The 16806-nt window shown below is 50.6% G+C and overlaps 1 protein-coding gene across 7 annotated transcripts; it reads right to left on the minus strand.

Annotated features, from left to right (window-relative positions):
* Window positions 1-960: 960 nt before the first annotated feature.
* IMPDH1 (inosine monophosphate dehydrogenase 1) lies at window positions 961-16295 on the minus strand. Of its 7 annotated transcripts, none has more exons than XR_013975506.1 (16): window positions 16109-16295; window positions 12294-12395; window positions 9409-9457; window positions 7277-7378; window positions 7088-7162; window positions 6648-6854; window positions 6408-6495; window positions 5393-5592; window positions 4950-5040; window positions 4660-4755; window positions 3733-3876; window positions 3484-3628; window positions 3100-3154; window positions 2892-2975; window positions 2342-2358; window positions 961-1678 (listed from the first exon to the last, which is right to left on the minus strand). XR_013975506.1 is itself a non-coding variant. In XM_080936127.1 (16 exons), the coding sequence occupies exons 1-16, from the start codon at window positions 16276-16278 to the stop codon at window positions 1578-1580; spliced, it is 1812 nt and encodes a 603-aa protein (XP_080792253.1). In that variant the 5' UTR covers window positions 16279-16295; the 3' UTR covers window positions 961-1577. The 7 variants fall into 7 exon arrangements, 5 of the variants coding, with proteins under 5 accessions (XP_080792253.1, XP_080792254.1, XP_080792252.1 ...); XM_080936127.1 differs by having other exon boundaries at window positions 3100-3243; window positions 12294-12392; XM_080936128.1 differs by having other exon boundaries at window positions 3100-3243; window positions 6456-6495.
* Between the last annotated feature and the right edge of the window lie 511 nt (window positions 16296-16806).

The following is a 16806-nucleotide window of genomic DNA, read 5'->3' on the forward strand; positions in this document are numbered from 1 at the left end:
AACAGCTTGATTCAGAAAGAGCCAAATTTCCTTCCCAGTCCTGAATGTGCACAAAGCTGGAAGGCACTTTAGTAAAAACCTGGTATAGACTCAGTATTCAACAGTATGAAGCCCATAGCCAAAAGGATTACTGCAAGTTGGGCCTGGGTGATAGCAACCACTATCACTGTGTGTCAACAGAGACCTCTGGAACTTCACCTTGGTAGTCATAGGAGCATTTCTGGATCATAAAACTAAGATCTTCCCTACCCTCTGATCTTCCCCGCTACTGGGGTATTCCTAGGTTATCTTCCTTTCTGCCCTTCTGAGTGATGACTATGTCAAAGCAAGACAGCTTGGCACCACTGCCAATCTCTGCCAGCAGCATGGAAAAGCAATATGAATGCCTCAAGGACACCTCCAACCCCCAACTTAAGGAACTCGGTCTTCCATCAAGGTCATCTGAGTATCTGTACTTTCCTGTTAGAACAACCAGACATGCTTTCTAGGAGTTCAGAAGCCCACAGACAGCAAAGTTTTTCAGTAGGGAGAGGGAGGCTGCAGACAGTCTTGAATCATAGTAAACAGTGGTAGCTCACCTATCTGCCTTATACACACAGGGGAGTCCCAGCTGGTGAAGTCATAGGCCTTAAGTGGTTAGGGCCACCTCCACTCCATCCTCCCACCTGTTCAAGTTTGCAGTGGGAGTCTCCTGTGATAGTCTCCAGTTGTAGGAACTGCTGGCCAGCTGGCTCAGGCCTGAAACTCATCCTATCATATGACCCACCTACCTCAGGACACCCTCAAATGTGGCATCTCCACATCTTCCTGTAGAGGACAGGCCCTGATAGGATTCTCAGTCACTACCAGGATAGGGGACAGTCACCTTGAGGGCAAAGGACAGAAACAGGATTCCTGAGGCATTGGTAACTGCTTGATTTATTCAGATTATTTAATATACAATAACACAATTGTGACCCCAAAGTGTGCAAAGTTAAAGCCTTCGACTGCAGCTGAGAAGAGAGGGCAGGGACAGTACACCTGGGGATGATGGTGAGTTAGGAATGAAGGGCAGGTGGCCATCATCAGGCCCTCCCCAGCTGGGCTCAGAGATAGGGAAGTAGGCATAAGAGCAGGCCCCATGGGAGCCTCAAGCCAGAGGAAGGGGGCAGAGACCTCCCTCTGGCCTAGGTCCAGAACCCATAGTGCCACATGGCTGAGAGAAAAGCACTCCAGGGATGGGCCAAAGGCAGGGTCAGGAGAGCACCATTTCCTGGGAGGAAGGGGGCATCGAGAGAGAGGTGCCCTATAGGAGAAGCCAGGAGGGGCTACTTTCCCTAGGGGCCCAGAGTTGGACATTGGGCCAGAGCAGGTTGCAGTGAGAAAGACCTGAGGCAGGCACAGGGCCTGAGAGCCAAGGCTGACTGGGCTCAGGGAACTGAGGAAGGGGGAACCCAGAAAATCTCATGGGGCAGCCTGGCACAGGGGGCTACCTGACTCTGTGGGGTTGCCCAGAGAAGGGCCACAGTCCCCTCAGGGACTCTACTTCTCTCCCTGGAAAGGAGTTGGGGAACCCGTAGTGCAAATCTATGGACCACTCAGTTATGGAGGGAGGCTGTTCCTGAAGTGGGACCCTGGGGTTCGTTCCCTCCACTGCCTTGGCAGCCGCCACTGTCCTCAGTATAGCCGCTTCTCGTAACTGTGAAGACAAATAATACAGGGCTAAGAGAAGATGTGTGGCCTCTATCCCCTTTCCCAGAATAATCTTGCCCATGGCACCCCAGATTTGGGATAGGACAAGGGGCTGTAGAGCTTGCCTGTCAGCCAGGGGCTAGAGGAGGCAGAGGTGACACTGGACCTCTGTCATCCCCTGGCCAGGGCTCCATGAAAAACCATGCCAGTCCCAAAGAAAGATGTGCTCCTTCCAGCCAATGCCACACCTGAGTTGACTGTTCTTGGTGGCCAGGAGGTCGAGACAGCTCAGGAAAGCACAGCCATCCTCACAGAGCAGGCTTCAACTATCTCATGCTTTAATACCCTGTTTCTACTGTGCATGCCCCCCATGGATGGACTCAGGCCCTTCATAATGGGGTAGCCCCAGGCCAGTAGTCACAGGCATCTTTGTACCCCACAATGAGATTTGTGTTCTTATTGGATGAGGGGTCATGTTTGGATGAGGGGCTGTGACTGGCATCCTCCACCATGGTGCTGGGAATGAAGACCAGAAGGGCCCACCTGGGTCCATGTCTCCTGGTTACACTCCAGCATTACCTCCCACCCAATCCCCGTTCTCCCAGCCCATGGCCCACCCAGACTGCCCCTGCTCTATTCTACGCCTGGCCCCGGCAGCGCAGTTACTTACACGGCAGAAAGGTATAGCTACAGGAGGGTGGGGCAGAAAGAGACACAGGTTAGATGCCCGCCTATGCTTAGGGAGATGGATCCTCTTGACCAGGGTAGGTTGCATGCCTACAACTACTGCTGCCAACTAGCTCAGCCCCCAACCCACAGTCACACCAGCATTGGGCCTGGCATCTGTCTCTCTGCCCGTTTCCCCACCAGAGGGTTCATGCCCCCAATTTCTGCCTGCCTGCCTGCCTGGGGCCACCACCAGCAGGAGCCCAACACCAACAGCCCCTACTACCAGTCATCAAGCTTCTTGAGCAAGCAAGAGCTAGAGAGCCCAGGTAGGACTAGCAGCCACACCTCCCATACCCCCTGTCCAGGAAGCTTTCCAACAGGAGGTAGGGGAACAGCCAGCCTACATAAGGCTATGTGACAAGGTTCCAGGGTGGACTGGACCCTGTAGACAGGGTAACAGTGAGGCCATGTTGCCCCTGGAACCTCAGTTTAGCCTTTGAACCTGTCCAACCCAGCACCAGTCAGCAATGGTGAGAAGGGTATCCACTTACGAGTGTAGGCCGTGCACACCGCCCTCTATCTGGGCCGACATGGTCCGCTTCTCAAACTTGAGCTCTCCTGAGTACATCATGGATCTGGGAGGTGGGCAGGTGAATAAGTCAGAAACACTGCCCCCCCCCCAAAAAAAAAAAAGAAAAAGGGAAGAAAAAAGAGGACCTCCCAGAACCCTCTGTTGCCTCTTCAAGTTACAACACTCACCGTAGGACAGACAGGCTTTGGGCCCCAATATCCTGGCAGCCATGCTGGATCCCTGCTATGAGGTAGGGCACAAACTTCTGAATGGAGCCTTTATCCTGGATGGAGCCTGAGACACCCTGTGCGATCTTCACCTTATCCCCCTCACTGCATGGAAGGTGGGAAGGCTGAGCTAAGCAGTCCAAGGCTCAGAGGACCCCACCCTGATTCTCCAGCGTACAGATAAAATACTACCCAGGAGGATCCTCATAGTAGCCCCAGCCACATACTAGGCTACAACAGAGACAATGTATCCCAGGCTCTGCTCTCCAAAATATGGAATGCCATCTCAGGTATCCATCTGAGGCAAGGGTATACAGGAGTTCAGGAGCATGAAAACAAACCTACCTGAAGTATCGCTTCTGGCTGCTGCTGCTCTTCTCCATGGCGTCCAGAGAACCCATGCCTCGGTACTTCTTAAGCCTCACCCCATCTGAGAAGAAGTATTCACCAGGAGCCTCCGTGGTGGCAGCCAGCAGAGAGCCCATCATCACTGCAGAGGTCAAGGTTGAGGGCTGAATGCCTCCTATTCCACAGTATTGTGACTGCCCCATTGGCTTCTAATCCTTACCTCCCAACCCCAAATGTTCCCCTCACCTGTAGAGGCTCCAAGTGCCAGGGCTTTGACCACATGGCCCACGGTCTGGATGCCACCATCAGCTATTACTGGCACCCCAAAGCGCCGGGCATACTCAGCTACCTTGTAGACAGCAGTCCCCTGGGGTCGGCCACAGGCCATCACTGGGAAAGGGGGAGGTAGGGGACAGAGATGAATCAGTGGTCTCTTCTCCTTGTATCTATCCCCACCAAAGGAGAAAGGATGGTGAGGATGGTGTTTCTGAGGCCTAAGGTGAGAGCCAACTGTAACAGTAGAAGAAAAGCCAATCTAGATTCCTAAGCTACCCACCACTAGCAGCACCATAAAGGATATGGATCAGGGGGTCAGTGCTAGTCTTTAGACACAGACAGCGGGGAGACAGCTGCTGGGGAGACAGTTTCCTATAAAGGATTCCTTTCCAATAGCACTAATACCAGAGCTGGGTTCTTATGGCCTCCTTTGGAATACTGTTTTGCTCTCAACCTCCCCTCTGGGGGGGGGGCTGAGGGAGGAGGTGTCTGCTCTTTTACACATGGCAAAGTGTGTTTATGATATCCCTGGATGTTCAAAGACTGTTTTCTTCATACCATAGGCATGATCTGGTCACAAATGCAACCCAAGCCCTCAGCTATCTTCCAACATACACCCTATAGAAAAGTGTCAAGCCAACCTTAGAGAGTGATACCAATAGTGTCTTCACAACCAGTTTGAAAAGCAGGTTGGTCCACCCCTAAAAGTCACATGTCCTTTATCTGCCTACACCTGTCTCTTCCCACAACTATCCCAAGATAGGAGGTGGCCTGAATCCACCTCCTGAGAATCACCTAGTGGGGCGGACACTCATAGAACAAGAATGAGGCTGTGAGGTCCACACTGGACCAGGGTAGTTCTAAATGGCAGTCCTTCCTCCTCCTCTGAATACCCACCTTCTTGGGTGATGCAGATGGAACCACAGCCCATGCCAACACGAAGCCCATCCACACCAGCATCAATCAAGTTCTTGGCTTGGGCAGCTGTTACCACTGAGGATGGAGGAAGCCGACAAAGGAATGTGAGGATCAAGTTCCCACCCTGCCCAGGAACATCCTGGGATCTTAGTATATCTCCCCCAACCTAAATGCTAGCCAAAGCCCATCCTACCCCTTACCCCCTTTGCCTGGAACAATGTCATTACCTAGGAGTTCTGAAGGACTGAGAGGGGTCACTCCACACTCACCATTTCCCCCAATCACCTGGAGGTGGGGGTACTTCTGCTTGATATAGTGCACCATGGCGATCTGATACACTGAGTTCCCCTGAGATGAATCCTGTGAGCAGGGGCAAAAAAGCTCAGACTAGACAGCCAAGTCCTCTCACAGGAATTAGGAACCAGCACTAAAGAGCAGCTGCTAACTAGGTTAAACACTAAGCAGAACAAGTGAACGTGCATAAAGTTGAGCTCAGTGCCTGGCAAGTGGGGCCTCTCAGTGATTATGAGTTGTAATTATCAGGGTAAATGAACTTGTATGTGAGGGAGGGCTATAATTTGTTCTGGGCTCTACAAGTAGCCTAATTCTGATACCAGAGAAGCAGAAAGAAAAGCAAAGAAGGGAGTAAAGGCTTAATAGAGATGAATGGATCTGCACAGGCCTGATGTGGAGGAACCCGCCAGCTCCTTACTAGTACTATGACATCAGCGCCAGCCTGAGTGAGCAGATCCAGGCGGTATTTGTCATCCTCACGGGTGCCCACAGCTGCCCCACACAACAGCTGTTTGTGGGAGTCCTTGGAGGCCAGAGGGTAATCTCTGTTCTTCTTCAGGTCTGTGCGTGCAATTATGGCTACCAGCTCGTCTTGATCGTTGACTATGGGCAGCTTCCCTGACCAGGAAGAAAGAGAAGCAGGGTAGTGGGTGGAAGAATGGGATGAAAATGGAAAGACCCCTGAAGTACCTAAGGCAGCCACTAGGTAACAGCACCCACCCAGGACCTGGACCTCTCCCAAAGATTAGGAAGCAAAGAACCTTCTCAAGCAAGCAAGTTCCTAAGGCTCTTCCTGCCCTGCCTGGCTGGTTGGTGGAAGAGGCAGCCTCAGAACCCTGGCAGCATTTCACTTGCTGGGCCAGGCCACTGCACAAAGTACCCAGACAAGGTCTTAATATGAGATTGCCCTGAGGGAGGGGAATTGATCTTCTCTGCCCATATCAAATCCCAAAGAACTCTCTACGGGGGACCTGAGAAGCAATAGCCCATAGGAACTTAATATATGTTATACAAATGGCAGCCCTATTAAATACATTTAGCTGCAGGGCTTTTCAGAGACTGAGAAGTCAATGGATAATTGTTCTTTCTTTTGGTTTTTGACACAGGGTTCCCCACTATGAAGTTCTGGCTGTCCTGGAACTCCCCAGTCCTGGAACTCCCTCCTCAGTCCTTTCCCAGACTGCTAAGATCAGAAAGCTCTTTTACGGTGATAAGCACCTCTCAGGACTAGTTTGGAAAAACACTGGAAAGATACTGAATTAGGTATGGGCTTCTGTAAGTAGGTAGCAGAGTATCAGGGATCTTGCTCTAGACTGCCTAGGATTATTCAAGTTTTACCCAAGACCTAGTATTATTATTGAACTGACCATGAGAGGCTGAGAAATAGTGGAAATCCCTCTATACAGGAAGCTGGGGTGCCTACTCCCTGGTACCTTTCTTGCTGCGCTGCAAAATCTCATTTGCCTCTTTCAATGTCACACCTGCTGGAGCCACCACCAGCTCGATCCTTGGCGTCATCACCTGTGGGGCCAGGAACATTTGCCTGCAGGTTGGCAGGTGAGAGAGAAGGAGCCAGGCCTCCCTATGGTCCCTGGTCACAGGCACCAGTCTGGGGCCCCTGGGGATGGAGTTCCCAATGTGCTGTAGCTCTGCCATCCCTGCCCTGCAGGCACCTCACTGAGGAGGGTAGTGTGGTCCTTCTCCGCAAGGAAGTCAATGTCTCGGGAGGTAACGATGCCCACTAGCTTGCTCCCCATGGTACCCGTAGCGGTGATGGGGATACCAGAGAAGCCATGCTGTATCTTGGCCTCCAAAACATCACCCACAGTATGTGAAGGGCTCAGGACCACAGGGTCTGTGATGAAGCCTTGCTCAAATTTCTGTGGACAAAAAAAGAAAATTGCTGCAAGAAACCCAGAGGTGGCATGTAGCCTGGCCACCAGGAACAAAGGGGACCCTGATATGCCACTGAGAAGCGAGAACCCTTATAGAGTGAGGACCAATGGGAAAAGGAGGGCTAAGCCCATATTTCATTGTAAGGAAGGGCACTTAGGACCCACATCAGTTAGAAGATAAAACAGGCTGCATCTTTTTGTGTGAGACCAGTACTTGCCTTGACTTTCCGTACTTCATTGGCCTGGAACTCTGGGGTACAGTTGTGGTGAATGAAACCAATTCCTCCCATGAGCTAGTATAAAAGGGAGGTATGGTAAGAGCAAAGGCTAGCCTCCTCTTCTCTTTGCACACCACATTCCTGTTCAGTCCCCCTGCCCTGGAGTCCCCACCCAGGCAAGTGACTCACAGCCATTGCAATGGCCATGTCAGCCTCAGTCACAGTATCCATGGGAGACGAGATCAGTGGTGTCTTCAGTGTGATCTTCCGGGTTAGGGCTGATGTCAGGTCCTAAAGATGGAAGCATGATCCACTGAAGGGTTTCATCCACTGGACAAACACTTGCCAACATCTATATCCTGCATAGGCCAGGCCTTGCGGCACAGCAGTGAGCAGTGCAGGTTTTGGGGAACTGACCATTCCATTTGAAAAGAAAGTGGATGTGAGGCACATGAGCAAGATCTCTTCAGTTGAGATGAAAGCCACAAAGAGTCCCAGGCCCACAGTCCCAAGATGAGGCAGGAAGATTAGAAGTTCAAAGCTAGCTTTGACTAATACTGAATTCCAGGCCAGCCTGGATTATATGAGACTAAAGAGAATAGTAAAAAGGAGATAAAAGGAAGAGGAAGGAAAGAGAGAGAGGAGGGGAGATCAAGGTCAAGTGACACTGGGAGCAGAGTGAATGGGTTCTAGGTGACAAGGGTTGGTGGCAAAGGGGGATCCAGGGAGGCACTTACTAGCCAGGTAGGAACACAAATTACTAAGAGTCTGGAGCTCAAGAAAGGGGTCAGGATTGTTAACACTGGATCTCTAATCTGAAGATCCCAAATCCAAAATGCTTTACAAGCTAAAGTATTTTGAGTACAGAGATATGATCACAAGTGCAATGTTCCACACCTGACCTCTCATGACAAGTCACCTTCAAATGCAGAAAAAAATACTTTAAAAATTTACCCTCAGGTAGTGTGCAAGATGTATATATAATATAAATTTATTTTGGTTTAGATTTAGGCTCAAATCCTGACTTCACACACTATATATGCAAATATTACCCAAAAATTCAAGTCTACAAATCTGAAAGCATTTGGTCTTAGTATTTTGGATAAGAGACACTACCTAAATCAATTTGCAGGCTGTCTGTTTATACATAGCTAGACCATGGACCCTTCTGAGAATCAGGTCAATAAATAGTGATCTAGCCCCCAAGCCCTCCAAACAAACTCTGGATTCAACCTTTGAAACTCACAACCTCCTGAAGTACATTACAGATTGTAAGCGGATCTCTGGGTCCACACCCAGAAAAATCACACTGACTCTTCTTCCATCATGCCCCAAGCAGCTATCACCTTTCTGACAGAGGCCATAGGACAAGGAGACCCTTCATATCTAGGGAGATATCTTCCCAGTACCTCTCTTCTCAGCAGTCAGACCAGAGTTTGATGTATAGCCAGGATGCACAGCTCAGGATGTGCAGTAAACTTTAAGTAGCTAAAGCAAGAAGTCTTCCTGACTATTATCATAAGGGAACAACCAGAATAGCCCAAAATTTCTCCTGCTAAAACTCTTGTCTGGGTCAGCTCTATACACACTAGCTAAACTTGAGTTTCCTCAATATATATATAACCTAGGGCTGGGCATGTGCCTCTCAGGCCTTTTGTGAGAATGAAAAGAATAAGCAGAGATAAACACAGAAATGGGTGTTTAAAACAGGCATTAGTTCAAGACAGAATTGCTACCTTTCCCTAAATTGTCTTACACTATTGTCTCTACTCTTCTTAGCTTCTCGGCCTTCTAATTATTCGTTGATTTGGCTCAGTGCTAGCCCCTCACGGAAAGGAAAGCATTGTGTTTGCTTGAATTGGGCCAAAGTCCTCCCTGATCATCCCACCAGTCCAGTCCTACTCCTCAGACCCTCCTGCCAGTTCTTGTCCATTATGAGTCAGTGCCCAATCATTGAACACTGTATTCAAAGTGATCATAATTTCAGAGCATAGTCCTGGCTCAGCATTTCAGACAACAGCTAATCCTTATTGTCTATATAATAAAGCAGCCACACCCAACCCTTCTCCTCACAGGGCCTCTTCTGTGCCAACCCTCTAACTTCTTCAGTGCCAGGGTATCCTCTAAACCCCGAGGCCACCACTCAAGACTCTTCAGAATCTCCCCCAACCCAGGTGCTTCTGCCCTTTACTCTGTGTGCTGGTTCCTCCCACAACAAAAGGGTAATAGGCAAAAGTGTATTCCCAAGGAAAGCCTCTTCCACAACCTGCCCTTGAACAAGAAGTCAGCCCCCTCCCTGAGCCAAAGGAAGAGGCACTTACCACTTCATCAGCTATGAAGTCTATGAATCCTGGGAGAATCAGGAAGTCGCTGTGAAGACAGAAAGAAAGTGACTGGTGGGCAGGGTATCCAAAAGCACTGACGTCTGCTATCCTAGGGTTGGTAGCAGGGTGGGGGTGGGTAGAGGAGCAGAAAGGCTGGAATCCATTGACCCTGCAGTCATATCATGAGAGTTCTTTCTCACCACACCTCTCATAATGATGTCCTGACAGCTTTAACCTCAGGAACTAGAGGCAAAAATGGCAGAGGGTCTACAGATCCAGAGGCCACCCAGAGTTTGTGATAGGACATAGACATTTCCTATATGGTTACCCACAGTACATATAATGCATGCCTTTGAAGACTTCTCAATTTGTTATTTATTTTATTTATTTAGTTTTATAGACAGGTCTCGTGTAACCCAGACTGGCCAGATTATCTGCTATATATTCAAGGATAATACTGAACTCATTCTCTTGCTTCAAGTGATGTAATTACGTACCACCACATCTAGCTTTCCTTTCCCCGTTTAAAACAGTATTTTACTGTTGTCTAAAATGACCTTGCCTCCCCCTGCTGAGATTACAGGTATGTGTCGCCATGCCTGATTTGAGATTTCTTGACAGGTGTAATGGTACATACCTTTAATCCCAGCATCCAGCACTCAGAAAAGGCAAATAGATCTCTGTGAGTTTGGGGCCAGCCTGGTCTAGAGAATGAATTCTAAGCCAGCCAATAGTATATAAAGAGACCCTGTCTCGAATTTATTTTTTTTTAGTCCTAACAAAAGCAAAGAATACGGCTGGAGAGATAGATGGCTCAGTGGTTAAGAGCACTGACTACTTTTCCAAAGGTCCTGAGTTCCACATGGTGGCATACAACCATTTATAATGAGATCTGATGCCCTCTTCTGGTGTCTGAAGACAGCTACAGTGTATGTATATATACTAAATAAACATATCTTTAAACAACAACAAAAAGCAAAGAATAACTCAAAAAAACAGAAGCTATACTCATCCCTATAAACCTGGGACTTAGGAAGGTAGAGGCAGAAGAACTGGGGTTGAAGCCAGTTTGGGCTACAAGATTCTGTTTTAGAAAAAAAAAAAAACAAAAAACAAAATAATACCAAAATAACAGAGAATCTGGGTTAAGGATGTAACTTAGTAATAGAGCATTTGCCTATTATGTACAAGGTCCTAGGTTTGATTCTCATCACTGCAAGAGAAAAAGAAAACAGAGAATCTGAAAATAAGTTTATAATACATGACCCAAGCACTAAGTCACCAAGGTTCAAAGCATCTGGAGGGACCCCAGAGAGCTGAGCTCAGAACATGTTCTGACAGAGCAGGCATTGGGATAGGAACAACCAACACACATGGGAAGGACAGCCAGAAGTCCAAACAATTAGGATCTGCCAGAGTGTAGCAGCTGTCAACATGAGTGAGGTAACAGTCAAGTGGAGCCTAGGAAAAAAGAGCAGGCCTAATGGTACTTCTAGGTATACACTGCCACAGGCCAGGGATGCTATGGGCATAGTCTACCTGAAGTCACAGTAAGCCTAGATGGACACACTCCAAAGCAAATGGCCCAGCTTTAAATACTCTGAGCCCAGCTACCCAAAGCAGGAGGCACTTCTCATGCAGGAAACAAAAGCCACAGGGCAGATAGGAGTGCTGTGACTAATTTGCCACCAAGCCTAAAAGAAACTCATTTGTTGTTTTGTCCCTACCCCACCCCCTGGAGCTGAGGACCAAACCCAGGGCCTTGCACTTGATGCTCTACCACTGAACTAAATCCCCAACCCCTAAAAGAAACTCTTAAGAGTCCTCTTCAAACTTTTCTAGGAGTGCAGTAAAACTCCTATCAAAGTTATAGCCCCTCCTTAGCATCAAAGACTACAAAAGCAGGAATGAACTTTTACCCCATCTTGACCTTCCCTGGCAGCCCATTTCCCTCTGTGGCTCACTTAGAGGCCAGAGAAGAAACACTGGAGTCTGAGTCCATTGGCATTTTATAGATAAAATCACCCTTCACAAGGGTGTCCTCGTCAGATCAACAAGAAAGTTGCCCGACAAACAGGAATATTTACGAACCAAGGTAGAGATGATAGGTGACAGGCCACAGATGCTACTGACTACTCTGCCCTAATCAAGGGCTCTGATGCTCCTTCTTGGCAGGGACGTTGTCCTGCAGCCAGTAGACACAGCTAACGCCAGGCCTGCAGGGAGAACTGGCCAAGAGCCCACAAGAAAATGCAAACTAAGCTTGAGGCAGACAGGTAGGTTTCTACCTTTCTCCAAAATGCCACGTGGAGTGGGCTTGAAGGGTTGGCACATAATATTCATGGAGGGCACCGGTCCCAACCTATGGGCAGGAAGCAGCACAAGTGGAAGGGGGGCTGGACTAGATATGGAAGGAAAGGGCCACAATGGGCCCCCTCCTGGGGATTATTATTCAACCAGCTGCCTGAGATGGGATCCTGGGACCTCCCTTCTTTCACAATGAGGCTTGAAGAAGGATGGCATCCTAGATCATGCTGGTTAAAGTCCCCCTAGAATAGCCACTTCTCGTTTTCCCGCATGTCCCAAGGCCTCTCTAGGGTGGCCAAGACACCCAGGAGAAGAGCAAGGGGGCAGGCTAGCGTCTGATCTAGCCAGTTATCAGTCAAGGTTCCCTGGGCAGTGATGTCGCTGTGCCACGTCCCTCTCTATTCTTGGTGCGAGCCTCCTTCCTTCCCTTGCCCAGCCCCCACTGGCCCCAAGTCACTCTTATTGGGCGAGGGCATTTGGGCGTCAGCGAGAACAGCCGTACACGTGTGGGGCGGAGGCCAGGGGCCGCTGGGAGGCCGCGTGCTCACCCAGGTAGGGCCAGTCTCTGAGCTTACTTGTAGGTGAGGCCATCCGCGTTGGCAAAGAGCTGCTGCGCGGTGAGCCCATCCTCGGGAACGTAGCCAGTGCCGCCGCTGATCAGGTAGTCCGCCATGCTGCTGAGAGACACCGCGACCCGACATAAACACCCGTGCGGGCCGCCCCGCCGCTACTGCCTCCTCCGCCGCCGCCGCTACTGCTGACGCGCACCGAGGACACGCTGCCGCTGTGGGCCGGGGGCGGGGGCTGTGGCTGCGGAGGGAGGCCCTGGGCACCGCCCTCTCCTCCAGCCCCTCCTTCGGATATCGCTGCCTCCGCCCCTCGTCGCACAAAGGCTCTGCCCGGCTCCTTCTGCTGTGGCTGCTGCTCTACGCCCGGATCACCCGCAAAGGACCTCGACTCTGGCGTCAAGGGGGTTGGGGGCGGGCAGGATGCGAGACCAGAGAAAGCCAAGCATAGACACGCCCCCCTCGCTGCTCTTCAACATACTGCCCGGAACCACTGCAGTGTACCTCACAGGGTTCACTCCTAATCTGTCTGGGCCCCTTAGTCTCCCATTATCTACCCCAGGGGTATCTCTAACATGGTTTTGCCTTTTCCCAATACTCATTCTCCCAGCCTCGATAAAAAGCCCCAGAGCCCTGAATTCAAAATTCCCCTACACACAGGAGACAGGCCTTGGACCACTATTCTTGCCTGGAACCCATGCAATTCCTAAGGAGCAAGTTTTTTTTTTTTTTTTTTTTTTTTTTTTAAACAATGCTTGACATCTGAGAAGCCTTAGAGTAATCTGCAGTCTTCAAAGCATTTTTCATAAATGAGCACATATATTCCACAGTCTATTAATTGATAGTTATTGGGTCTCCACATGCGTAGGTGCAAAGATTACAATTAAGAAGGGGAAGGGCTATTCCTAACCCCAGACTACAGAGACCAGGAAGGTTAATCTAGAGAAGAAAATTTGTTTTGAGTGGGGATAATAATGCCAGGTTAGAAGTTGAGGAAAGCTTTCAGGCATAAACAAGTATGCATAAAAACAAGGACAGAAATGGGCAATTTTCAGCCCCCCCCCCACTCTTAGGAGAACTCTAGTGGTCAGTTCTGAGTGTCTAGCAAGACCCATATTTCAATCTGGGAAACAATAAGATTAGGTAGCAAACCCATTCACACATGGAGGAGGGTGGGAGGTGACCTAAAGTGTTGTTCCAGATCCTCACCCTTTCCCCCAGCTACTAGTCTGCCCTCCTGAGGTTCCCACACATCTGGGGAGAAAACTAGGTGTCCTGGAGACACTCTTCTCCCTCCCTGCCCTGAGAGTGGCTGGGTAGCTCCTTTCCCCCCCCATCCCAGGAAGGCTGGGTTTATTTACCTCTTAACAGTGTGGTGACAGCCAGGCCCAGGGGAGCCTTGGCTTCCAAGCCACCAGGCTCTCTGGGGTGCCCAACCTCCCCAATGATGCCCCCGGGACCCTGCCAGAAAAACAGAGGCTGTTCCATCCATGAGCAAAGGGAAAGGAAAGTCTCTAGCAGAGCTTAAATGCTACAAAGGGTGTCTTCTTAGCTCTTGGGAGGTGGGCACCAGTAGAGCCCAAAAAATAGGCTCTGTGTGAATTCTGAATATCCTAGAGCACCAGGAAGGAGAGTGCTTGGCAAAGTAGGGATTGGTATCTGCTTGCCAGGGATCCCCTCTGGTTCTCCAATACTCAGAGCTTTACTCTAGAAGCCTAGGCCATATGGGGAGCCAGCACTAGAACCTCTTGCTTGCTACCAATCAGAGCAGTGAAACTAGCCAGAAGACACACCCTGGTCATTCTGAACCACCCTTCCTGGACACAGAAGAAATAGCCACCATGTCAATTATAGGCTCTGAGTATGGCCTGCCCCAGTGGTCTCTCTGAGTTTCTAAGGAGCCTGCTATGGGTCACTATTCCCTACATCATGATAAAAGACTAGCTCTGGTTCAGGCTTCAGCCAAGGCTGGTGCCCAGGAGAGCAGCTGGGCCCTACCACCTTGAATGTGTAACTTGAATGTGTCATCTGCCCTAGCCTAGGACTTTGGGTCCCAGGAGAGGAGACTAGCGGTCTGAGCTATGGGGAGGGTCACCTTCCCAGTGATTACAGACTTCAGGGCCCCATCCTCCCTCCTGCTTTGACCTATGTCAGAGCTCTTCATTACTCTAAGCTGCTGGGCTCAGGCTGGGTTAGGCTGTTCTTTTCTAGAGACTTAATCCATTCCCCCTGGCTTCCCCCCTCCCTCTTCCTGCAATTCCCCAGCTGCTTCCTCCACAGGGAGGAGACACCAGGCAACCAGTAGGCCTCTTCTACTGCAAGGAAGGGCAGCTGGTCCCCTGAGACTCCCCTCCTCACAGCTTCAAGGGCAGAGGATAGGTCCAAGCCAGCTGTTCAGGGGAATAGGGGAATAGTGTCCACCAAGGCACTGAAGTTCAGGCAAGCAGCCCAGAGGACTCTATCTGATCTGAGGTTGTTTAGAGGAATGAGATTTCAAAACACTTTTAGGGGGGAAAGGTAATGACAACATTAGCATTGTTAAGCTGGGATAAATGGGCAGGGCTCACCCAAGTTCAAGCCAGGGAGACCAGTAACGCTGGATTCAAGCCCAGCGCTTCTCATAGAACACTTGCCTCTTCCTACAGCTTCAGGTTGGTAGAGGCAGATAAGGGTCTAACCGGCAGGTTTTGAATCTTATACTGGGGTTCAAGTCTACACAGGCCCTTCAGAGCCTAAGTGGGGGGTGGGAGGGTATGGGGTTGGCACTGTCCCTTTGATGCAGCAGTACATCTGGAAAAGAGATGCACCTGCCTGAACTCTGAAATTCTACAATCCTTCAAGTTCACAAGTGCCACAGCCCGCTTACTCCCATATAGTGGCACCTCTCTAAAACCCCAAGCCCTCCAATTTAGATTTCTATTATAAAATAACGGATGGGGGTTGCCTAAGTCAGTTCTAAAAAGACAGCCAGCAACAGCAAGAGGGGCTAAACCTCAAAGCCCCTAAAATCTTTAAAAGTTCTTATGTAAGCGGCCAGACCCTGGGCAGAACTACCTGGCTAATTCCCCAGACCACTCTCCCCGAAAAGCCCAGCTGCCAGGTCACCTCCCCAAGCTGCTGAGCACCAGCAGATGGGGTAGAGAGAGAAGTCCAAATCCCCTAGACCGGAAGGACAGTAGGATTGCATTTCAAACTGCGATACAATCCAGAGATTAGCTGCTGTCTCTTTTTTCAGCTAGTTCCCTTGAGGCCCAGTTCATTGCCCCAACTCTTTCTCCAGCGACCCTCATTCATTGCCTTCCATACCCCCTGCATTGGGGTACACGTTTTTCCAGGGAGTGAACAGCAGCAGCCTCTCTCTCAGTGCCTGATAAGGAAGTGCAAGTACCTTCACCTGGTCCTAGGGAGGCACTCAATCCGGACACCCACACCTATTGAAGACAGTTCTAGGAACAGGTGAGGAGAAAGCAACGTTGGACCGGAATTCCAGCAAGCACTTTTTGTACCCCCAAAGCTCGGAGCCACTTGCACCAAGCGTCGCTGAGAGTGTAGTATAGGCTGGATTTAGGGAGCGATATTACAACCTTCGCCCTCTCCCCAGCTCCCTGAAGTAACATGGCACTGAACTGTTTCCACAGTGCCCGCCTGCATCTGCAAGCCAGAGTCGGGTGTATGACAGTCTAACTGCGTCTGGGGAAGTGGAGTGGCAGTAGAGGGGACCTGCCCCTGGCCTCCCCTGCAGCACTACACGGTATCCCTGCGCTGCCGCGCCCGTCTCTGCCGCCCGCCCCGGATGAGCCCGCGCGCCTTGCCCTAGGCGTCACCTCTCCGGCTCGTAGCCGGCCTGCAGCAGGCGGGCGCTGTACCGCTGCGCCGCGGTCTCACGTCCCGGGTGTTGTCGGGCTCCCTGCTCTGAAGCAGCAGCGACTCCGCCTCCCTGCAGCAGCGGCGAGAGCTGCCCGGACTCCGGTGGGGGTGAGAGCGGTTCCTCCATGCCATGCGGAGAGCGCAGCTCTGAGTGGCGGGAGCCTCTCCGCGTGGGGGCTCTCGGACCAGGGTAGGCAATAAGAGCCCCAGTCCGCTCCGGGAGGGGGCGGGGCCGTGGGTGGGATCTACTGCAAGAGGCAGGGCTGGATGTTTGGAGGCGGGGCTCTGGAGGAGCTGGTTTGGGGTCCTGGAGTCCATCCGGCCCCGCCCTTGGCACTACGTTCTGTTCCGACCCCATTATCTGCTATTCAGTCTCAAGCGTAGTTGAACAAATGGTGAGGTGGAGCGAGTTCTGTGTTCTTCAAGGACCCAACTGAAGAAGACCTCCTCTGTACCCTGTCTCACGCACCTTTGAGTTTCTTTTGGCTTCATCTGAGGAAAGGGAGCGCAAACACCAGAGCAAGGAACCTTTGCATGACCTCTTGGAGTGCTTCCAGTCCTGGGCAAGAGAGGTGGGGCGCTCCATCAAGCCTTACCTATTCAACAACCCCCACCATTTCTTTATACTGTTACCCAGAGAAGACAAACAGGCTAC

This window comes from Micromys minutus, assembly GCF_963924665.1.
Source record: "Micromys minutus genome assembly, chromosome: 23".
NCBI lineage: Eukaryota > Metazoa > Chordata > Mammalia > Rodentia > Muridae > Micromys > Micromys minutus.

Bases quoted from the DNA above. Each gene is read 5' to 3' on its own strand.
- IMPDH1 (XM_080936126.1), bottom strand. From the start codon at position 16,278: ATGGAGGAACCGCTCTCACCCCCACCGGAGTCCGGGCAGCTCTCGCCG. The intron at 12,396-16,108 runs GTGACGCCTAGG...GGTGTCTCTCAG, and splicing joins GCCGGCTACGAGCCGGAGAG to CAGCATGGCGGACTACCTGA. The intron at 3,877-4,659 runs GTGGGTATTCAG...CCCCTTTCCCAG, and splicing joins CATCTGCATCACCCAAGAAG to TGATGGCCTGTGGCCGACCC.